The sequence below is a fragment of the Anolis sagrei genome, chromosome 2, assembly GCF_037176765.1.
Source record: "Anolis sagrei isolate rAnoSag1 chromosome 2, rAnoSag1.mat, whole genome shotgun sequence".
Lineage (NCBI taxonomy): Eukaryota > Metazoa > Chordata > Lepidosauria > Squamata > Dactyloidae > Anolis > Anolis sagrei.
The window spans coordinates 230,875,736-230,900,570 of NC_090022.1; the positions used below are offsets into that span (position 1 = coordinate 230,875,736).

At 46.4% G+C, this 24,835-nt stretch overlaps 1 protein-coding gene across 3 annotated transcripts in view; it reads right to left on the bottom strand.

The window, feature by feature from the left end:
* Positions 1 to 22,740, bottom strand: part of PTCH1 (patched 1) — a 120,773-nt gene extending 98,033 nt beyond the window's left edge. Inside the window, exon 1 of one of the 3 annotated variants that reach the window (XM_060762069.2) lies at positions 22,344 to 22,740. In XM_060762069.2, the coding sequence (XP_060618052.2) occupies positions 22,344 to 22,625 (282 nt within the window). In that variant the 5' untranslated portion in view covers positions 22,626 to 22,740. Of the gene's footprint in view, positions 1 to 2,133; positions 2,328 to 22,343 lie in introns of those variants that run through there. The other 2 variants (XM_060762068.2, XM_067464457.1) reach the window with 2 other exon arrangements.
* Between the last annotated feature and the right edge of the window lie 2,095 nt (positions 22,741 to 24,835).

The following is a 24,835-nucleotide window of genomic DNA, read 5'->3' on the forward strand; positions in this document are numbered from 1 at the left end:
ATTCAATATGGTTTTCTGTGGGCGAGCAGATGGCAACTACTGGGTGGCATATGTTCTGTATCAGAAACTATAGAGCTGATGAGGCCTAGTCAATGCAATTTTCTGAATCACCAAATAACCAAACTGAACGTAAAGTTGACCAAAAACTGATTCATAACCCTTTTGGTACTAATGTTGGAGAGTGGTCCCTGGTCAAAAAAAGATTGGGAACCACTGCTATAGATAGGGAACCACTGCTAGTTTAGTGAGGCACCAGCACACTTTGAAAGCAAAAAGCTTGTAAACCCCCTGCTCCAACTGAAGCCTGGTAGTGAGGTGGTGCCAAACTGCATTCATTCTACAGTATGGATGCCCTCCCCACTCCAAATGGCCGCTACTCTATCCTAAACCTCAGCTTGATGCCTTGTCTACCCACGTGGCTCTCACCCCCAGCCTTAAAACTCTTTACTGTTTGGAGACAGGCTGTTGTGATCCGACTTAGGAAGCAAAGCAGCCATCTGTAAGCTCACGACAATATTTGTGGACGGAAGAGGGCAGCCACCCAGATTGCAATGCTCTGCTTCTCTATTCCCCCCCCCCTTCGCCCCACCCACCCACTTGAAATAAATACATAATCGCCGCTGCTGAGTGAAATGATATGATCGCTGGAAGGGAAGGGGGGGGACCATGCTTGTTTGGCCTTCGGACCCCCCCCCCCCCCTGCCTTCTTTCCTCCAAAGCTGACTGCCAGGAGCATAGAGGCGAAACAGAGAAGAGGGCAGAGAGAAGCGATGGAGGGCTCGGGAAGGAAGGGGAGAAAGTCCCGGGGAGAGATTTACGGCAGCGATTTGTCTTCCCGCGTTCCCTCTCCTCCTCTTTGGGGGAAGCCTTCTACAATCGCAACCGGGAGGAGAAGAAAGAGAGGAGTCGAGCTGTGCGGGTGGGTGGCGCGAGGAGGAGGGAGGAGGAGGCTCTCCAGACGTGGTTTTTTTCCCCTTTCCCTTTGCTGGAGAGGAAAATCCATCCCCAAAGAAGGGAGAGAGGGAGGTCCACAGGGTGCACCCGCACTGTGGAGTGAAGGCGGTTTGACACACTGGAGCTGCCCTGGCTCAAGGCGATGGAATAGATACACACGCCTTGGCTGAGGAAACTTCCAAACCTCCCACCATGGTCCAGCATGGATCCCACAGTGCAGAAGAGATGCAGCCCGCGCGTGAGGGCGAAGGAACAACACACACGGTCTCGCGCATTTCTCGCGGGTGGGGTGCAATAACCCAGGTCTAGGCCAACTTGGGCCCTCCCCTCCAGGTGTTTTGGACGTCAACTCCCACCATTCCTAACAGCCTCAGGACCTTTACTTTTTCCCCTCTGTCGCTTGAGGTTGTTTGGAATGGTGGGAGCCCAAGTTGGCCCAGGTCTGATTGAACCCGAAGAGAACCCAAATCAGGAGTGAGGAAAGGGAGGAGAGAAGGAAAAAGAAGAGGCAAAGGCGAAGAAGGAGAAGAGGAAGGAGAGGAGAGAAAAATAGGAGGAGTGGGAAAAGGAGAGGAAGAAAAAGTGGAGAAGGGAAAGGGAAGAGGAGGAGGAGGAGGGAAAGGAGAAGAGGAGAAAGTGATGAGCAGAAGGAGAAAGACAGGATAAGAGAAAGGAGAAGAAGAGAAGGATGAGAAAGTGAAAAGGAGGGGAGAGAGAGGAGGGAAAGGAGAGGAAGAGAGGATGAGAAAGTGAAGGAGAGGAGAGGGAGAGGAGAAAGAGGAGAAGGAAAAACGGAGAAAGAAGAGGAAAAGGAGGAGAGGGAGGGGAGAAAGAGAGGAAGAGGAGAAAGGAAGGGAGAGGAAGAGAAAGTGAAGAGGAGGAGAAGGGAAATTAGAGGAAGAGAAGGAAAAGGAGAAAGTGCAGAGGAGAAGGGGAGGAGAAAGAGAAATGAAGGAAAAGGAGAGGAAGAGGAGAAAGTGAAGTGGAGGAGAGGGAGAGGAGAAAGAGAGAAGGAAAAGAGAAAGGAGAGGAAGCGAGGGAAGGAGAAGGAAGAGAGGAAGAGAAGGAGGAGAACATGGAGAGGGAGAGCGCCCCTCTGCCCTGAGGGCTCCCGGGTGCTTGCCCAAGGGAGAGCTCCATCATCTCCTCCTCTTCCTCCTCCTCCTCCTCGGGGCGCACCTTGGCGATCTGTTCCAGGGCGAATCCCGCGTCGCAGAAGCTCGGCCGCTGCAGATAGTCCCGGTCGGGCAGCACAGCGGCTGCGGCTCTCTCCCCGCCGGCCCTCCTTGCCCACCGCTGCCGCCTCCTGCTGCTGCTGCTGCTGCTCCCTCCGGGCTCGGTCTCTGAGCCAGCCCCGCCGCCGCCGCCGCCACCTCCACCGCCGCCACCGCCGCCTCCGCCGCTGCTGTTCTCCGCCTCGGAGGCGCTACTGGCCTTGGCCGAAGCCATGTTGCGCCGGGGCGGCTGCGGCTGTTGTTGCGGCGAGCCAGTGGCGTCGGCGCCGGCGGGGCCGGGCTCTGTCGGGTCTGTTGCAGGGGGCGAGGGAGGCTTCATCGCGCGTCTGCGGGGTGTCCGGGGGCCGGGGCTGGGTCCGGGGCCGAGTCCGAGCCCTGGCTTCCCATCGCCGCATTTCGCCTCCCCCGCCGCCGCATCCAGCGTCCGAAGGAGCGGAAAGGCAGCCGCGAGGCGTCCCTGGCGGCTCCTCCGGCTCTCTTTCTTTCTCTCTCTCCGCTTTCTCTGCTGCTTCTCCGTCCGCTTCAGGACCTTGGAGTCATTCTCTCGGAAAGTTCCCCTTTCCTGTGCTCTTTCTTCCTTCCTCGGCGCGTCTTCTGCAGCCCTTCCAGCAACAGCAGCAGCAGCAGCAGCTCCCTCGCTTCAATAGATGCGAGGAAGAAGCGGGGGGAGAGGAGGGAGCAAAGAAGGCACTCTCTCTCTCCATTGGGATAAAGGAGGAGGAGGAGGGAGAGGGAGAGGGAAGGGGGGGGAGGGAGGCCAGGCCAAGCCCCGCCCCCGGGGCTGTCAGATGGCTCCGTTCCTTGCGCCGCCATTGGCTCGGCCCCGGCCGAAATTACTCAGCAAACATGACTATTATTAGCTGCTTAGCAACAGCTCACCAAAGTCGAGGGACCACCCAGGACGGGCGGCCCTTCGCCCGGCGCCCAGGGGAGCCTCGCAGCCTCCTTTCGGGCAAAGGCTCCGCTCGCCTCCCTCCCGGGCCTCCTTTTCAAGGCCGCGGTGGGTGTTTCGCGGCACGGAGAGAGAGAGAGAGAGAGAGAGAGAGAGCCAGCAGGACGCGCTTCTCGCTTTTTCTACGTCCCCCCCCTTCTCTCTCTCTCTCTCTCTCTCTCTCTTCGTGGACGAGCCTCAAGCCCTGAAGATAAATAAAAAAAACCCTCTAGAGAAGGCGCTGCTGCCTCGAAGAACTGGGAGGCCCGAATCACCGTCCAATTTCCCGCCTTGTTTTGACCCAGAAAAGAAGCCATGGCCCCTTTTCCCCTTTCCTAGTATATAGAAAGGAGGAAACCATGGAAATGAACAAAAACTGGCTACCTATATATATATATGTATATATATATATATATATAAAACACTCTAAAATCAGGGCAGTAAATAAAGAACAACACTCAAAAACAGGGAAATCCCAGGCAAGAAACAATCACGTCCCAACAAAGGATTCCTTCAGGCAGGGAGCAGCCAGGCTTTGAAGCTGCAAGGCTATTCAATGCTAATCATAACAGTAAATAAAGACCAACACACAAAATGGGCATTCCAGACAAAAAACAATCAGGGCCAACTAATCATCTCCCAACAAAGGATCCCCCTAGGTCCCTGATGGTGAACCTATGATATGCGTGTCAGCACTGATGCGCATAGCTATTTTTGATGACACGCAGACACATGTGGCCACATACAGAGATATACACCTTATAAGAGCCAATCTAATTCCAACTTTAAATTTGTAAAAGGCTCTATAAATTTAACAACTGCACATTTGAGCATTGTTCACTCCACAATTCAGCATGGATTATACATTTTTCTTATTTAAACTATAAATACTGCAAAATTATGGGGGTTTTTTTCTCAAAGTGACACTCCACCCAAGTTATGCTCAGGTTTTTGGCAAATTTTGACACACCAAGCTCAAAAGGTTGGCCATCACTGCCCTAGGTAGTAAGAAGCCAGACCTTCAAACTGCTAGACCATTAAAGACCAATCAAGGTGGCCAATGGGAACATTTACACCTACCTCAAGCAGACAAGAGTTCTTTCTCCCACCTTGGACATTCCACACACAGGAACCTCTGAGGATTGCTGCCATAGCTGAAGGTGAAATGTCAGGAGATAATGCTTCTGGAACATGGCCATACAACCCAGAAAACTCACAACAACCCAGTGATTCCAGCCATGAAAGCCTTCAATAATACAACTAGTTATAGATCAGGCCAGGGCCAATTTTGGCCCTCCCCCCCCCCCCAGGTGTTTTACGAGCGGCTACTGATAAGTCTTTGGCTTTGTGTTCTTGTTTTGTTTCTATGGTAATGAATGTTACATCACATGAAAGCCCTATGTGTCTCATATGTTTGCAAAATTTTGCGTTTGTAGCTTATGGCAACAGTGATCTAGGCACGCAAGAAAACAAAATGGCGGAGTCTAAGGCTATATTCACAGCAAATGAGAGCAGAGGAGTGATAAAATTCTTGTTTCTGCAAGGAAAGGATATTCATGGTGATATGTCGCAGACATTGGGGGATCAATGCCCTTCATATTCTATAGTTAAGAACTGGGTTGCCAAATTTAAAACGGGCCACTTCAGCACCGATGATGAGGAAAGTCCTGGATGACCGAGAGTGGTTGTTGTTCCAGAGATCGTCAATGCTGTGTACAACCTTATACTGGAGAATCGGCGAATTTCAGCTAAAGGAATAGCAGACATCACGGGGATTTCTCGTGAACGTGTTTGTGGCATTACATGAACATTTGAAGCTCTCTGCAAAGTGGGTCCCCCAATGTTTGACAACAGATCAGAAAAGAATGCAAGTGAAAACTTCCCAGTCCATTTGTCAGTGTTTCCGGACCGATAAGAACATCCTGGATTGACTGGTCACTATGGATGAGACCTGGATTTATTTGTATGAAGTTGAAGCCAAGGAGCAGTAAAAAAAGTGGAGGCACAGTGGTCCTCCTCATCCAAAAAAGTTGAGGGTGCAAAAATTAGCAACTAAGGTGATGGCGTCTATGTTCTGGGATAAGGAGGGCGTGCTGCTAGTAGACTACCTTCAAAATGGTTCCACCATCAATGCAAGGTATTACACTGAACTTTTGGACCAATTGAAGGCAGCTCTGAAGGCCAAAAGGCGAGGCAAGCTGTCCAAAGTGACCATGGCAAAACTGGTGGAGCTAGGCTTCCAGATGGTGGACCATCCACCTTATTCCTCCAAACCTGAGGAAACACCTCAAGGGTACCAAATTGCACACCATTTCTGATGCCATGGCTGTTACGGATGACTGGTTTGAGTCACAACCAAAATCCTTCTTTTTGCAAGGCTTACAGAACTTGGAATACCGATGTTAGACATGTGTTGATATCAGTGGAGAGTATGTAGAATAAATGTAAAGTTTCATCTTCCTATCTCGTTTCTTTCCAGGTAAAGCCAAAAACTTATCAGCAGCCCCTCGTAGACTTCAACTCTCACCATTCCCCACAGCCTAGGGTCCCTTCCTTTCCCCCCTCAGCTGCTTAAAGCCCAAGTTCGCCCAGGCCTCATATATCTTAGAGCAGGGGTCTTCAAACTTTTTAAACAGAGGGCCAGGTCACAGTCCCTCAAACTGTTGGAGGACCAGATTATAATTTGAAAAAAGCATGAATGAATTCCTATACAAACTGCACATATCTTATTTGTAGTGCAAAAAATACCTTAAAACAACACAACAATTAAAATGAAGAGAATTTTAAGGAATATAAACTTATTAGTATTTCAATAGGAAGTGTGGGCCTGCTATTGGCTGATGAGATAGGATTGTTGTTGTTGTTGTGTGCTTTCAAGTTGTTTCAGACTTAGGTTGACCCTGAGCGAGGGCCGGGTAAATGACCTTGGAGGGCCACATCCGGCCCCTGGGCCTTAGTTTGTCTTAGAGAGTAAACCACACAGATCAAAATAGGGCAGACTCTCATCGGCCTTAAAAGGGGCTTCTTGTTGATACTTTTTCAGCACGAGACACTTCGGGTGCGTCTACGCAGTAGGACTGATGCAGTTTGACACCACTTTGAACAGCCATGGCTCAGGGTTATGGAAGCCTGGGAGCGTGAGCGCCTCAAACTACAACTCCCAGGACTCTGTAGTATTGAAGCAATGTCAAACTGCATTCCTAGAGTTTGCACCCTCCTTTCCCTCTTGGGAGGGATGTAAATAAGCGAGCCTCTTGTGTTTCGTGGGTCAGGTCTCATCACACTCGAGAAAAAATCCACTTAAAATCCAGTTTCTGCCTCCTGCAGAATTCTGGGGTTTGTAGTTTAGGGAGGAGCCCACAGTCCATACTTCAGGAAAGAAAGCCTGACTGCTCATTGGAGGGAAGGATAGTAGAAGCATAGATAAAATACTTTGGCCACATACTGAGAAGACAGTAAAGCTTAGAGATGACAATGATGCTGGGGAAAATGGAAGGAAAAAGGAAGAGGGGCCGACCAAGGGCAAGATGGATGGATGGCATCCTTGAAGTGACTGGATTGACCTTGAAGGAGCTGGGGGTGGTGACGGCCGACAGGGAACTCTGGTCCATGAGGTCACAAAGAGTCGGAAGCGACTGAACGAATAAACAACTTTAACAGCCTCACTAAACTACAAACCCCAGAATTCTGCAGGAGGTAGAAACCGGATTTAAAGTGTTTTCTTTTTTCCACCAGTGTGATGAAGACAGGGCTGCTTTTCCATACTTTGGAGACACTTTCCCGTGTTTTCGGGTTAATTTAATAACCGTCGAGCCCCCTGTGCTTCGTGGGCGCGTTTCACGTGGCTTTGGCCTCCCCGTTGTTTTCCCCAGTGGGTAACGCGATTACCCTCCGCGTCAAAAGGAAGCCACACAGGGCCGCATTATGATTTTTCCTTTTCCCGCCTCCAAACCCTCGGCTGCCCATTGATGTTTACTACCGAGGGAAATTCCGCACGTGCCCCGTCGTTCTGGTGATTTGGGCCTCTCCCCTTCTCCTCCTCCCTCCAAATTCCTCCTCGAGAAGGAATGCGGGACCCTCGTGTCGTGTGGACGCCCTGCTTCCCTTCCTCCCGCTTCCTCTTTCTCCCTACTCTCTGTATGTGTTTTTTTAGGTTCCCAAAACTTTCCAGAGTCGGGTATCTGACGATTTGAAAGACAACAGAGAAAAAAAAGGAGGCGTGTTGCTTTAAGAAGGCAGCTTTGCGCGTATTCATTGAAGGAAAAACTCCAGGGGAGGGGGGAGGGGGGAGGGAGGGAGTGTTGTTGGGGGTTGAGTGGAAAGACCGCACATTCAGAGGAAAGAAAGGGGCGGGGCCAAGGGAGACCTCGTGACCAGCGAGGGGCGGGGCCAAAGGGCGGTGCTTTCCCTCCGCACGAAATCTGGCGCGACGGGCTTTTTAGAGCAAGAGAGAGAAGAGGAAAGGAAGGAAAGGAAAGGGAGAGAAAGCGAGAGGAAGGAAAGAAGAAAAAAGGGAGGGAAGAAAGAGAAAGGCAAGGAGAAAAAGGGAAGAAGGCGGGAAAGAAGGAAGGGGAGGAAAGGAAACAATAAAGGAAGGAAGGAAGACACGCCCTCCCTTCCTCCGGTAGAGGAAAATACCAGACGAGCCATAGTACATTCCTCAAGGAGGGCTCTCCCCTTTCCTTTAGCCAATAGGCGAGACGCCTGGGCTCCTCTTAGCCAATGGCGGGCGGGGAGAGGACGTTTCCATTCACTCCTGGGGAAAGGGGCGGGGCCAAAAACTCCCCGACTTTCTCGCGCGCGCGCTTTCTGCCGTGTGTTTGTGCATGTGCGCGCGGGCGGATGCGCGCGCACCCACAGCAGCTCTCTCCCCCCCCCCTCCTTGCCTTTCCGCTCTGCAATGCAATCCGGGAAACTAAGCCTTCTCTGGTGGAAGTGTTAAGGGTCGCCTTGCGTTGAGCCCTGGCAGTTCCAGTGGTGCCATTACTGCATTTGTTCGACAGTTTCGATCAGGGATGATGGCAGTAGCAGTCCAAAATATTTGGAGTGCTCAAGGTTACCAGTCCTTGGTTTACAATAGGGCAGTCCATTATATGTAGGTAACTGTATCAGGGTCAGCCTTAGATATATGTTATTTCACTCACAGGCTTGTAGATTAATTTTTTCTAGATCTCATAACTCAGAATGCATCTACACCAGGCATGGGCAAACTTGGGCCCTCCAGGTGTTTTGGACTTCAACTCCCACCATTCCTAACAGCCTCTGGCCTCTTCCTTTTGCCCCTCAGCCGCTTATGCAGTCTGAATTGGTAAAGGCGTGAACTGCTGAAGATGAGCTGCTGTGGACACCAGGAATAGGATGGAGAAAACATTGGTCTTCCAGAGGGTTGAGAGAGGACATGAGAGCCACCTTTAAATATTTGAAAGGATGTCACATTGAGGAAGGGGAAGGAAGCCTGTTTTAGTTTTCCAGAAACTAAAACATGAAATAAGACAATCCGGTGCGCAGCGGGTTAAACTGCTGAGCTGCTGAACTTACTGACCAAAAGGTCGGCGGTTCAAATCCTGGGAGCGGGGTGAGCTCCTGCTGTTAGCCCCAGCTTCTCCCAATTCTAGCAGTTTGAAAACATACAAATGTGAGTAGATCAATAGGTACGACTTGTGCAGGAAAATAACGGCGCTCCATGCAGTCATGCAGGCCACATGACCTTGGAGGTGTCTATGGACAACGCCAGCTCTTTGGCTTAGAAATAGAGATAAGCACACCCCCCAGAGTCAGACACAACTAGACTTAATGTCAAGGAGAAGCCTTTACCTTTACTAAGACATGAAATAGCGGAATCAAACTACAGGAAAGAAGAACTACTTGGTGGTTAGAGCTGTTTGAAGGTGGAGCATGCTGCCCCGGAATGCCTCTGGATGAAAAAGTAGAGGCTGGATGGCCTTCTGTAAGGAGTACTTTTATTGCTCTATCTAGCAGGGAGTTGGAGTAGGTGGCTCTGATTATCTCTTCCAGTTCTATCATTCTCTGGAGCTTTGGCAACAGCAGTTGAAAATACCTTCTCTGCTTCCCAGAAAGCATAAAAAGGGGTTATACAGCCATAACCTAATTGAAAATATACTGCACTGAGAAAGTCGCTAGTGGTGGTATTGGGGATGGGAGAGAAATCTTGTGGGAATCCAAACTAAGGCCTGGCAGACATTTGGACTGTATTTACGCTGCAGTATGAATAATGTTGGACAGCACTTGAATTTCTGTGGCTCAATTCTATGGGATCCTAGTTTGGTGAGGCACCAGCACTCTTCGGCAGAGAAGGTTAAAACTCAGGATTTCATATCACTGAGCCACTGCAGCTAAAGAAGTGTCAAACTACATTTATTCTACAGCGTAGATGCACACCTAGACACCCCAAATATTTCCATCCATTCCTGGAGGCACAGAACCCCTCAAGGAACTCTGGCTCTGAGATCAGAGCTTATACTTCAGACTCAAAATGGTTACGGTTGAGCTGTAAAGGCAAAGCCAGGCCTGAGCTCTTTCCCCATCCATGGACCCATTCCCCCCCCCTTCCCAAAAGCCCATTTCCTTAGTCTGTAAAAAAAAAAAAAAAAGAGCAAGTTCCCAAACTCAATCTGGAGGCTCAAATTTAACAAGCTCTATCTTAATATCCTCCCCTCTGGCCCCCTCTCTCCCTGTGGTCTGGTTCATTTCATACACAAGAGATGAATTACCGAGGGGATCTAATTGGCCTTGTTTCTAGGCTTGGCTTTTGTTTCTTCTCCTTTTTTTTCTTTCATTAAAAAAAAATGAAGGAAGAAACATCAGTGTAAAAGTCTCCGCTCAGCGTGGGTGGTCAGAGCAGGGAGATGCCCCAATTTGCCTTGTGGCAGGTCCAAATCAATCTACCCTCCTTTGGCTTATCCTCTGAAGCAGCATCACCTCGAATGTGCCACCAGGCCCATGGAGACCGCCTCCTGCTAACCAATCGAGGAGATCCACCCAATTGAATGATACCCCCAAAGAAGGGTACTATTCAGTCTACAACTGTTGGAACATATTGTTGCCTGGCATTCATGCCCTTTCCAGGTGGCCTGAGAGGGCAAATAGGCACAAACGTATACAGAGAAAAGTTGTTTTTTTGTGGTCAGATTGGATAAAGGATTCTGTGTCACCTGTAGAATTATGGCAACCCCTTGAATTTTATAGGGTTTTCTTAAGCAAAAAATACTCAGAGGTAGTTTTGGCAGTCCTGACTTTAAAATGTAGCCCACAGCATTTGGACTCCCATTCACATACTAACCAGGACTGACCCTGCCTCACTTCCAAAATAAGGAGCCCCCGGTGGCACAGTGGGTTAAACCCCTGTGACGGCAGGATTGAAGGCCGACAGGTCACAGGTTCGAATCCAGAGAGAGGCGGATGAGCTCCCTCTATCAGCTCCAGCTCCTCATACGGGGACATGAGAGAAGCCTCCCACAAGGATGACAAACATCAAATCATCCGGGCGTCCCCTGGGCAACGTCCTTGCAGACGGCCAATTCTCATACACCAGAAGTGACTTGCAATTTCTCCTGACACGACAAAAAAAAAAAAAAAAAAACAACTTCCAAAATCAGACAGGATATAGTGTCATTAGGATTTTTAAAAGACGTTTTGCAACAGACGGCTAAAATGGAATGACATGGATTTGTTATAATTTTGTATTGAGGAGAACATAAAGATGGATTGTTTTGAACATTTCAAGTGTGTATATTTATGAGTCGCCTGTTGACTTAAGGTGAGCCCACAGATTTCATAGGGTTTTATTAGGCAAGGGGTACTCAGAGATGGTTTTTCAGTTCCTTCCTCTGAACTACACCTTACAGCGCCTCATATTGGCTGGCAGTCTCCCATCCAAGTGCTAACCAGGGACCACATGGTTTACCTTCCAACATCAGATGTGATCTGGTACCTAAATACCCCTTTTTGGAGAAGCACTCCCCACCACCACCAGTAACCTTCCCAAGCTTCAGAATATATTCTTCTTCCATGATTGGAGTTCTAGTTTCTTTATGACTAGGTCAGTGCTTCTCAACCTGTGGGTCCCCAGATGTTTTGGCCTTCAACTCCCAGAAATCCTAACAGCTGGTAAACTGGCTGGGATTTCTGTGAGTTGTAAGCCTAAACACCTGGGGACCCACAGGTTGAGAGCAACTGGAATAGGTGGACCACGACCCTCATCAGTTTGCCAATTTGTAGACTAAAGAAATATTTCACTGGAGTTCTTACTTGGAAGGAAAATGCACTCGTCTTGCACTCCCTCTATACCTACATTACTGGTGTTAATCCCAGCTGAAATAGATCCATTGAATCAGTAGAATGTAACTTCGTTTTTGATTAAATTAGTTTGGTTCTAACTAAAGTACAACAATTGATCAACAGTTAGGACTATCACAGATTTCAGCCTTACTATTATTACAGTAGTGTCATCTGCAAGGTGTTCCCTCTAGAGTCATCTTTTAAAATATACCTTTGAGTACATGCAAAGCGTGTTTCTCTTTACTACATCTATTAACTCCTGCCTTACTATTATTATGGACCTCCAGGGAACATACATAAAATGGCCTTCCCAGGAGATCACTTTATGTTCCCATCTGCCAAGCCTGTATTGTTTACCTGCTGAATCTTATGTCCCCAACCCTTAATCTTGAACTTTCAAGATTTGTGGACAGATGGATTTTCCTAGCCATCACCACTGGTCACGATGGTGGCCAGGGTCAACTATGTTTTCATTTGGCTTTAGGAGAAGGACAAAACAGGGTCTATTGCCCAGTTCTGAAACCTCTTGACTCAGTATACATTATGGCTCAGGAAGCACCAATCTGACAGATTATTTCATTTTTAAATTTTAGAAAAACTAAACAAGGGAACCCGCTGGGCCCCCTGGTGGTGCAGCGGGTTAAACCATTGATCTGCTGAACTTGCTGACCAAAAGGCTGGTGGTTCATATCCAGGGAGCAGGGTGAACTCCTGCTGTTAGGCCCAGTTTCTGCTAACCTAGCAGTTCGAAAACATTCAAATGTGAGCTTCTGCAGGAAGATGCTCCATGCAGTCATGCTGGCCACATGACCTTGGACAACACTGGCTCTTGGGCTTAGAAATAGAGTCGGACACAACTAGACTTAATATCAGGGGAAATCTTTACCTTTTAGATAAGGGAACGCCAATGTTGAACAGGTAAAATATTAAGTATTCCAGTTACATGTAACTTTCCTAAAGATTGTGTAGTGATCGACTTGATGTATATTTTCTGCAGAAACTGACTGCAATGCCCATGAGCCTGAACCAGCATAGGAAATGGAGTTGCAATCCAACATGTGAGCGACTACACTTTGGCCACATCTGGGATAGTCTGCTTTGCTCAATGGAGTAAAGTGTGTGTAAATGTGAAGCCTAAAATTATGATACTTTGAGGGAAAAGTTTATATCAGTTCTGTAGGTCTTCCCCCCCAAGTAGATATAGTCTAATTCAAGAATAAGTCCAACATCTGTTTGAATGTTTCATTTTCATCTCCAAGGACATTTCAGTACTTTCCTCTGAAGGTTCAGTGTCTATGGATTCAGATTAAATTCACTTCCTAGTAAGGGACTCAAGATAACATTTAGAAAGGACAGTTTTAGATAGTTTTTGATGTGTCAATGTTTCTGTACACGTAAGCATGGTGTGTGTAAATCTCTAAAGCAATTGTTTTGTACCAGGCCAACCAGCACCCCATCCAAATGATGTGCCATTACTCTTATTGTTAGATGTATTCACTGCCTGTCTGTCGCTCCCTACCTTTGTCTGACTGGCTTCCACTTCAGCATCCTTAGCGATATAGAAGCAGCAGCAGCAGATGCAGTTTCAAGAGCAGCCTTTGGCAAAATGCAAGCCAGGGCTTGGGAAAGGCCCCTGAACGGCATGAATCAAGCCACACTCAGCTGGGCCCCCTCCCGTCTTCCTTCTCTGTCCCCTCCTTGAGAGCATAAGAAAGGGAACTGCTCGAGCCAACTTGTCAAAATAATGCGGCTAATTACCCTTGATCTCCTTTAATGGAAAGCTGCTTCGCACGCCACAAAGGAGCAAATGAGGGATCTACAGCACATAGCATGCAGGAGAGCAGGCATGTCGCCCTGCGGAGATCTGTGGGCAAATGTGCCACCAAAGTCTCAGAGAGCCCCAAGTTCACCAAAAGGTAGGCAGGAGTTCATAAGGATGGGAGGCCTCTGTGCAAAGGAGCATGGGAACAGCATCAGAAGAAAAAAGTGGGGATGTTCTCCTTTATACAATCTCACAACACTGATAAATCAGGATCCACAAGATGGGCACAGTTGCATGTAAGGTGAATTTCCAGGAAAATTTGACACTAGTTCCTTTCAGTTGAAAAAACACAGACAGGAAACAATGTACTGGTTAAGTATCCCTTGTCTGAAGTGCATGGGACCATAAGTATTTTGGATCACCACCACAGATTTTAGAATATCTGTATTTGTGCATACATACATATATACATAATGAGATATCTTGGAGATGTGGCTGAAATAAAAAACTGAAATTCATTTATGTTTTATATAGACCTCATACACATAGCCTGAAGGCATTTATCTAAACAACATTTTAATAATGTGCATGGGCAATGTTTTTGTATGTACATCAGAAAGCAAAGGTGCCACTATTTCAACCACAATTTTGGAATTCTGGATAAGGGACGCTCCACCTGTATTGAACTTAGTGAAATCAAGAAAGTACATTTTACAAAGCTATCAGTCTAGTCCAGTGGTTCTCAACCTGTGGGTCCAAAGGTATTTTGGCCTACAACTCCCAGAAATCCCAGCCAGTTTGCCAGCCATTAGGCTTTCTGGGAGTTGAAGGCCAAAACATCTGGGGATCCACAGGTTGAGAACCACTGATCTAGTCCTTGAGATGTTTAACAGTCTTTCTTAAAGAGAGAGATGGGAAGGACTAACCAGAGTGAAAGAATGGCAGAGATTCTCTTAATTAAATTACACAGAAGTTGGAATTTTTGTTTTAGGTGCTCTAATATAATCAACTCCAGAGTGCAATGTCTAATATAGAAAGATGCTGTTTTTTTTAGTATAGTTCCAAGAAGCTGAGTAGCAGGCGCCCTCTTGTTGGTTGAGATTATGGGAGGTGAGATGTGGACATTTTGGAGGCCCTGGCAGTGTTCGCTGTCATACACACAGTACACATGGCCTTACTATTCATTGCGAAGGCCCACCTAAACTATTTTATCTTCCAAATAGTTTAACTATAAGGAGGAGTAGATGCTTGCTCCTTTAAACAAAATTCCAGTTCACTTGAGATATCGTATTTGTGTCTGTGATCATATGTAAAAAAAAAAACTTATCCCAACTCTTTCTGGAAGTTAGCTTTTGGGCTTAGGAGCTACATTCTCTAGGTGGTTATTTGGTTTTTGTTATTAACCAATACTTCATATTTTCTCAGAGCTACAGGCCCCTTCTCTTTAAAATGATGTCTTCACATAATTGTGAAGATATTTTCCAAACACAAATATGTGCCACTGTAAGATGTGGAACTGGACAAGTCCAAAGCCAGTATTTCTAACTTTATCCCTGCATGTTTCTAATGCAACAATTCTTTCCTAATTTTCTTACTTTCTCATTGCCACATCCATTTTGAGAGGAGATGAAGAACCACTCTTCTGTTTAGCAACCTTTGTAACTTGATGGCTTAGTTAGTGTCAGGAAGTCATGTATCCCTTGCTGCTGTGAGAAGGAAAGCAAGTGGGGAGAAGGGAAAGGCCACCATAAAGGGAGAGAAAGTGTAACACTATCAGCTTATCTCTTCTACTTAGCATCCTATTTTCCTACATTTCAACTGACTGCATTTTGGGTGGGAGAACATTCAGACACTAAACCCATTCTGTCTTTAGCCGGGTAAAGATTTATTAAACTGGGTGCTTTATCACACTAGAGCTGAAAGGGTAGGCCAAGAATATCATCAGCTCGCCCAAGTTCCCGGTTAATATTATATTTATCAGATCTGATCCAGGCATTATACAGAATGAGGTAGTATGCTCCACCTGTAGCCATTTCATACTATAGATGCAGCAAATAATATTTGCAATTCACAAACTGTTCTTTTTATTAGAGTGTAAGAACTGCAGTGCTTGAAGACATGAGGGATGGGGACTAGGGCTCTCTAAATCCCCCAGCCTGCATGGCCTACTGATTGGAAGATTCACAGCCCCAAAAATGATATTTTCAAGCTTTGCAATTGAGAAAAAAAGGGTGGGGAAAGATTTTTTCCAAGACCTGAATAAAGTAAAAATGTACACCATATAGAAAAAATTAGTGCACTCCTGTTAATACTATAACCCTCTCCTTCACACCAGCATGCCAAGTTTTTAGCATTCTGTTAATGAAATGCCACATTATCACAGGATGTCTAGGCCCCACACCATTGGAGAAATTACACTGTTTAGCTGGTATCAAACCACCTGACATCTGTGAGGAAGGAGTAGCCAGCAATGAAAGGACCAAGGCATTGACATCTTTGGCACATCCTCTGTTTGTATATCAGCCAGCATGCCAATGCTTTAAATCAAGAAACAGCTTCCTAAGATCTACAGAGATACTCTCAGGAGCACCTCAGCAGGCAAGAGTCCAAAAGTGGCAGGCTAAAACCCAGCGACTCATCAGTGTCTGAGACCAGATGAGAAACTCCTTCCTGGGCACACAGAAGATTGGGCAACTTGAAAGATGCTGAGCCGACTGCACTCTGACACCACAAGATGCAGAACTAATATTAAGAAATGGGGCTACAAAGTGGAGTCCATGACATGTGAGTGTGGAGAAGAGCAAACCATAGATCACCTACTGCAATGCAACCTGAGCCCTGCCAGATGTACAATGGAGGACATTCTCACAGTGACACCAGAGGCACTCCAAGTGGCCAGCTTCTGGCCAAAGGACATTTAGCATAATGCCAAGCTTTAAGAAACGTTTTGTGTTTTTAAATGCATTTTAACTGTACCCTCAATTTGCTTCTGACATAATAAATAAATAGCATTCTATCTGGCTAATAATGTAGAATGGCTTCCATGTACAAAAAGGAGGAAATTTTGTTTGCAGTTCCCCTCTAGCAGCAGAACAGTTCTGACCCTGTGCTTAGCTGAAATACAAGGTGGCAATAACACCAACCAAAGGTAACACCTTTCTCTTGGCAAAAGGCAAAATATAAATATTCATGGTCTCTGGTCATGTGGAGTGAGATGGTGAATGGAGAAGAATGCTAACAGCACAACCGTTCTGACCCACTGCTGGATCCAAAAATCAATGGAAGATACAGGCATGAGAAATGAAAAGGAAATAGAAAATTCTGACTCAGTGTCTCCCTCTCCTTCATACTGCTGTTAATCCAGTTTGCACATCACACCTCCGTCTTTCAGTAGAGCTTTATACACTGTGGCAAAACCAGAGGGAATGAAAGACAGTGTGTATCTGTATGCACATGTACATGTATGATAAGAATCACAACCAAGAAAGCTGAAGTGGCTGTTATGATTGAAAGTGATTAGGAAAGAAAGAATAGGAGGGTTCTTTTCTCTCTCTCTTCTTATAGAATGAACCTTGAAATATTATTATAATTCCACAGAATAATTCACCAATACACCAATCCAGAAATTAAATGAGCCAATTAGAAACATTTTAAAAAATAACCCTTCCTTTGAAATGTGCACTGTTCATCGAGCCCAAGTTATGGAGATGCTCTGCTAACCCGGTTTTATTTTTAACTACTTTTGAATATGTAATGCCAGATTTATTATTATTATTATTTCTTTTAGAAAATCTTATTTTCCAGGAAGAGAGCCCAGACTGTCCTAGAGATGCTTCTAGAGACAAAACTTCCATTGATTTCAGGAGGACTGGGAACACAGGTACGCACGATGAACACACCAGGCTCTGTGAACTGTGGACACAAGAGTTTGCTTGAGGAAAACAGAAATAAGGATGGGGATACAAGTCAGTGTTGAAAAGTTCCCTGTTCCAACATTGGTGCCAGCAGCCAAGAAGGAAGACAGGTTGCACTGAAGCCAAGCCTGGGCCGCAGAATTCCCATTTTCCCAAATCACCCACACTGACAGTGTGGTCCAGAGGGCTGAATGAGAACCCAGGAGGAGACGGAGTCCACTTTCCAAGCCCTGAAGGCACCCACAAGACTTACTGGGTGGTCTAGGAGAAGTCACTGTCCATAACTCTCCATCTTAAGCCTATTTACTTGGAAGCAAGCAAACATAATCCAGTTAAACAGAACTGTCTGCCAAGAATGCTTAGTTGACTGGCCCAGTTCTCAGCAATCCTATATCTGAAATGAGAACAACTGGCCTGTTTGGGACTGTTGTAAAGTGTTAGACTATTGAGAATTGTTTGTAAAGTATCTTTTAAACACCAAAGAGATTAAAACCCAAATCCCATGCACCTTTACTTGCGGGAAAATATTTCTTAATACTTCCAGTCAAGTTAGACAAAAAGCCAGGGATGTCCAGCATCCAGAAGTTTTGATCGCAAGGGCAAAATCAACACTACTAAAGGTAAATTTATGACGTGTTTTAGTAGTTTGAAGGATAGATTCAGGCCCCTGTACACTGCCATACAACATTCAGATTATCTGTTTGAACTGGATTATGTGGCAGTGTAAGTCTAGTTGTGTCCGACTCTGGGAGTTGGTACTCATCTCCATTTCTAAGCCAAAGAGCCAGCATTGTCCATAGACATGCCCAAGGTCATGTGGCAAACATGCCTGCATGGAGTGCTGTTACCGTCCCGCCAGAGCGGTACCTATTGATCTACTTGCATTTGCATGTTTTCAAACTGCTAGGTTGACAGAAGCTGGAGCTAATAGCGGGAGCTCATCCTTCTCCCCAGATTTGAACCACTGACCTTTCAGTCAGCAAGTTCAGCAGCTCAGCAGTTTAACCCTCTGTGCCACCTGGGTCTCCCTATAGCAGTGTAGACCCATATAACCCAAACTGCAGCAGATAATCTGGATTATACGGCAGTGTAGAAGGGGCCTCAGATTCCAGGAGACCAGAATTCAGTTCCCAAACAGCCCTGGAATTTGGGAAAGTCACACACTTTCACCCTTTAATAAGATGATGACAAACTTCATTTGAATCAACCGTGCCAAGAAAGACTCTATGACAGGGTCTCAAAAAATGGAGGAGGCACATATCAACGCAAAGAAGAATTATATGTTGGGTTGCCAAATTTTGTTACTATGAGTATATTGTTGTGTTTGGGCATTGAATGTTTGCCTTTTATATTTGGAATTTGCCCTGAGTCCTTCTGGGAAGATAGGACAAAATATAAATAAATTATTATTATTATTATTATTATTATTATTATTATTATTAATGGCTATTACTGTTATTGCTATTTCTGCTGCTATTGTTATTACAAGTCGTTCTCACTTTTCACCCGTGCCTCTGTATCCCCACAATACGCAAATGGATCTTTGCATATTACCATGACCAAGGCATATAAAGACCTTAATCTAACATAAGCAATGTGATAGTTGGAAGCTTGGGAGAAGGAAGGTCAATGATTGTATGAGAGAAATGTAAACCACCAGTAAGGATTTCCTTTTAATGGCTGGTTTTTTGCTACCTCACAAATTTAGGCTTCACATTTCATGATAAAATTGTGTGGAAGGGGCGGCTGTGGACTCAGCTGCGCAACTCTGGAGGCACCAAAGCAACTACGTTCAAAAGGTCACGGCCTCCAAGGAGAAGTCTCCCACCTCAGCCCCCTCCAAGGCCAGCAAAGAAAGCCACCAGCAGCAGTGTGGGGAAAGATCTATCCAGAAAGAGACCACAGGTTTTGTATGGTGGGGGGACAACACCCTTTCATTTCTCAAGACACTTACTGGGAAGCAAGCCACCCCATTCTCTTTTGAATGGCTCTGACAGCTTGAGAAATTAATGTGCCCCTTTGAAAGACAACTTCAGGCTGGAAGTCACTGACTCTAGAGGACCACAAAGACACCGCATCCTGTCTGAGCTTGATTGCTAAGCAGGGTCAGCCCTGATTAATACTTGGATGAGAGACCACCAACAAATAACAGGCTCCACAGGCTAAATTTCAGAGGAAGAGACTGGCAAAACAACCTCTGAATAGTTCTTGCTTAACAAAATGCTATGAAAACCATGGTATCATATCATTGTAAGTAGGCAGGCACTTTGAAGGCACATGTACATACAAGGTTGCCAAAAGTTGGGCAACAATATTGGATGGCATCCTATTGATTAGCCCCCAATTAGAGTAGATTCCGTGGTTCAATTGTGAGTCAACACATAAGTAGGGAAAGGTAAAGATTTCTACTTGACATTAAGTCTAGTTGAGTCTGACTCTTGTGGGTGGTACACATCTCCATTTCTAAACCGAAGAGCCAGTGTTGTCCCAGCAGTCATGTGACCAGCATGACTTCATGGAGCGCAGTTACTTCCTGCCAGAGCACTTTTGCATGTTTTCAAACTGCTAGGTTGGCAGAAGATGGGTCTAATAGCGGGAGTTCACCCTGCACCATGGATTTTAACCACCAACCTTTCAGTCAGCAAGTTCCGCCGCTCACCGGTTTAACCCATTGCACCACCATGGCCCTAGCACATAGGTAAAATCCATTAATTCAATGAGCCTACTTTAGTCAGGGCTAACAAGACTTAAGCAGCTGTTTGTACCTCTTTTGCAGAGCCATGGAAGCCAGAGAGTGTCAATGGAAGCCAAGGCTGATTTCTGGCAAAGAGATGCCCCCAAAGAGTCACCCAATTGCCTTTTCCTAAAGCAACTCAACCTTCAACAAGTTGCTTGTTTCAAGTCATAAGGTCCATCTACATTGCAGAATGAATACAGTTTAACACCACTTGAACTACCATGGCTCAAGACTATGGAAATCAGGCAAGCTGCAAGTCGCATATACAACACCAGAGATACTCTAAGTGGCCAGTTACTGGTCAAAGGACATTTAGTATAATGCCAAGTTTTTAAACTTGGTGTTTTTAAATACATTATGACTGTACCCTTGGTTCACTTCTGACATGATAAATAGGCAAGTTACAGTTTGATGAGGCCCTAGCACTCTTGGGCAGAGAAGGCACGCAAGCTTATGAAATGACAACTTCCAGCACAGGGCAGTTCAAGAGATGTCAATTGGCATTCAATCACACAGTGTAAATGCAACCTCCAGAAAAAGTCCCCTTGATGCTTGCACTCACATTTCCTTACTGGAACATGTAGCCAGGAAGAAAGAGATGGACATAGAATCACAAAATCATAGAGTTGGAAGAGACCTTGTGGGCCATCCAGTCCAACCCCCTGCCAAGAAGCAAGAAAATAGCATTCAAAGCACGCCTGACAGATGGTCATCCAGCCTCTGTTTAAAAACCTCCAAAGAAGGAGCCTCCACAACACTCCAGGGCGGAGAGTCCCACTGCTGAATAGCTCTCACAGTCAGGAAGTTCTTCCTCATGTTCAGGTGGAATCTCTTTTCCTGTTGTTTGAAGCTATTGTTCTGCATCCTAGTCTCCAGGGCAACATAAAACAAGCTTGCTCCCTCTTCCCCATGACTTCCTCTCACATGTTTATATATGGCCATAATGCCTCCTCTCAGCCTTCTCTTCTGCAGGCTATACATGCCTAGGGCTTGTTCTCCAGACCCTTGATCATTTGAGCTGCCCTCCTCTGGAAACATTCCAGCCTGTCAACATCTCCCTTCAATTGTGGTGCCCAGAATTGGACACAGTGTGATTCCAGGTGTCATCTGACCACATATTATATGTACTATGTCTTTAGGCCAGAGGTTTACTAAAGCAGTGCAAACAAATATATATCTGTGGTCTAAAGCCATAGTACTTATACCTGGGACCTCAAAGATTTAAGATGGACATGTTGTGAAAGGAACACTTCCCATATCGATTTCAGTGAAGCCCCTGCCAGGCAGACATACAGACATTATGGTGTGGGGTGCCCTTCCAAGAATCCAATTGGGATCCAAGAGACCTCTTGATCCATCCCACCAGCCGTCATGAGGTCAAAGAAGAGAGGGAGAGAAGGGATGCATCTTTTACACCAGGCATGAGCCAACTTGGGTCCTCCAGGTGTGTTGGACTTCAACTCCCACCATCCCTAACAGCCTCAGGCCCTCCCACCAGCCGTCATGAGGTCAGAGAGGAGGGGGAGAGATGGGGTGCATCTTCTACACCAGGCATGGGCCAACTTGGGTCCTCCAGGTGTTTTGGACTTCAACTCCCACCATCCCTCACAGCCTCAGGCCCTTTCCTTTCCCTCCAGCTGCCATGAGGTCAAAGAAGAGAGGGGGAGAAGGGATGCATCTTCTACACCTGGCATGAGCCATCTTGGGCCCTCCAGGTGTGTTGGACTTCAACTCCCACCATCCCTAACAGCCTCAGGCCCTCCCTCCAGCCGTAATGAGGGAGAGATGGGATGCATCTTCTACACCAGGCATTGGCCAACTTGGGTCCTCCAGGTGTGTTGGACTTCAACTCCCACCATCCCTAACAGCCTCAGGCCCTCCCACCAGCCGTAATGAGGGAGAGATGGGATGCATCTTCTACACCAGGCATTGGCCAACTTGGGTCCTCCAGGTGTTTTGGGCTTCAACTCCCACCATCCCTAACAGCCTCAAGCCCCTTCCTTTTCTCCCTTAAGTGGCTGAGGGGGAAAAGGAAAGGGCCTGAGGCTGTTGGAGATGGTGGGAGTTGAAATCCAAAACATCTGGAGGACCCAAGTTGGCCCATGCATGTTCTCCATTGGCTGGTTCTTTGCGTGTAATGACAGCAGTGAGGCCAGCCCTCCTCTCTCCTTCCTATCCTCTCTCTCTCTCTCTCTCCTTCAACTGGATTTCCCTGGATTTCTTTCCTTCCTTCCTTCCTTCCTTCCTTCCTTCCTTCCTTCCTTCCTTCCTTCCTTCCTTCCTTCCTTCCTCTTGTTCCATCCCTCCCCGTCAGCCTTCTCTCCCACTCACAACACACACACACAAACACCCTCCCTGTGCCAGCTCGCCCAAAGGGATTTGCCATCTGCCAGGCGCATCCACCCGCGGATCTCCTTCCCTCCCTCCCTCCCTCTTTCCGTCCTTCCTTCCCTCCCTCCCTTCTCTCTCATTCCCCGGCCCCGCTTTCCCGATGGCGCTTTCCCGGACTCACCCTCTCCCCTTGGAGCCCCTGGAAGGGGTGGAGTGGCCTCTGGGTCCGGCTGGTCGCCTTCATTCCCCGCCGCCGTGGTGCCGCCGAGGCAGAAGCCAACTTGGAGGAAGAGAAGGAGAGGAGGACATCCAAGTGCCTTTCCTGGGAGACTTCCCTGCTCCGAAATGCAAACTCCCTCTTTCCTCTCTTGCCCGTCCGCTTCTCCCTTTCCCAAAGCTTTGGAAGGCTCCCCCGCTTCCAAATAACGAGAATAATAATAGTAATAATAATAACCATCCGCATCAACAGGAATCCTCCTCCATGGCAAGCGTTCGGCGGAGTGCGCACAATTGCGTGCCTGTTTCTATTAAGAGCTCCATCGTCCTCTCCATGTGGGTGGTCTGGCTTTCTCAATAGGCAGGACCTGTCAGGATCACGTGATGGATCCGAAAAACCTTTTTTTTCACTCCCCCCCCCCTTTTTTTGGTACAATAAACTCAAGGAAAAGCAAAGTAAACCCAAGGAACTGACGCTCAGAGCAGCCCTCCTGGGTAAACAAGCATCAAGCAGCCTCGCTCCCTTTCTCTCTCTCTCTCTCTCTCTCTCTCTCTGAAGGTCCCTGGAGCAGACCCCAAGCATGAAATTGACAAAGTGGCTACAACACTCCTTCCCCCCACCCCACCCCACTTTCCCCTCTCCCTCCCCATAGTCTCCCCTTTCTCTCTCTCTTCTACCTTCACTTAAAAGCATCATTCATCTGATGCTACAAATCTTGCTTTCATCTGAAGCATGAAGTTCACTTGTAGTCTCAGTTCCTCTTGGGAAGTACAACAGACTCTCAGTTGGCCAACATCATGGGGATTAGTAAATGGCAGATAAATGACATTTCTGGTTGCTTGAGAGTTACTATTCATATAGCCTTTAATATATTATATATAAATAATATATACTTAGGCGATTCCTCATAGCTCGAGGATGATGGTCTTCCACATGTAGTGTCTTGGTGGTGGGTCTGTAGGTGGCTGTGGAGCCCTATTCTTGATCTGCATGTTCTCTCCCAATGAGGACATCGGTTTCCAGATGGAAGGTGGTCCCAGTCAGGGTTGGCTTGATGTGCCTTCCTCTTGGCATGTTTCTCCATTTCACCCTTCATTTGTGCCTCTTCGGATTCTGCAGCACCGCTGGTCACAGCTGACCTCCAGTTAGAAAATAATATATAGTTCATATTAATATAGGTAAAGGTAAGGGTTTTCCCCTGACATTAAGTCCAGTCCTGTCCAACTCTGGGGGTTGGTGCTTATCTCCATTTCTAAACCAAAGAGCCAATGTTGTCCATAGACACCTCCAAGGTCATGTGGCTGGCATCCCTTTAGGAACCATCAAGGATGTTTAGATAATCTGGGGAGGCCCTGCTCTCGGTCCCACCTCCTTTGCAGTCGCGACTGGTGGTAATGAGAGACAGGGCCTTCTCCATGGTGGTTCCTCGGCTGTGGAACTCCCTCCCCAATGAAATTAGGTCTGCATTCTCTCTCCTGGCCTTTCATCATAAACTTAAAACCTGGCTGTGGGATCAAGCATTTGAGCAAGAGATGTAGCAACTGGGAAGACAATGTTTTAATGGACAATGGACTGACCTGGACTATGATTTTGAACCGGTGGACTGTTTTAAATTGAATGTTTATAATTGTTTTAATTTCTGTTTTAATTGTAACTGTGTATTTTAATGTATTGTCTGACATCTAACGCTTACCTATTGTAAGCCACCCTGAGTCCCTCTTCGGAGTGGGAAGGGCAGGATATAAATGCTTGAAATACTACTACTACTACTACTACTACTACTAATAATAATAATAATAATAGTTCATATAAATATAAAGTTAATATTAATATAGACTATAATGTATTAATATTGTTACTGTGTTGTTGAAGGCTTTCATGGCCAGAATCACTGGGTTGCTTTGAGTTGTCTGGGCTTTATGGCCATGTTCCAGAAGCATTTTCTCCTGCCATTTGTTTGTCTGTTTATTTATTTATTTACTGTACTTCTACCCTACCCTTCTCAAACTATGGCAATAATTCAATGCCAGATTCAGACAATAACACAACAATAAAATACCTATTACAAAACTGTAAAAAGCATATACATATCAATTAAATAGTCTTTCAAATGATTAAAACATATCAAAGATATCAAAAGTCTAGCACCAACTGAACTTCGTAAACATTAAACCAATGGCTTTCGCCGTTCTTATACAGATTCCGTCATACTTATGGATCATATTAATTCTCAAAGGCTTGCTTAAATAGCCAGGTCTTAAGATTTTCCCTGAAGCTTAAGGGTGAGCGGGCTGTTCTGATGTCACTGGGGCCACCAAGGGGCCACCACCGAGAGGGTCCTGTCTCTCATCCCTGTCAACCGCGCACTGGATCATAAAGGGAGATACATTTGGACAGGTAAGCTGGACCAGAACCATTTAGGGATTTATAGGCTAAAGCCAGCACTTTGAATTGTG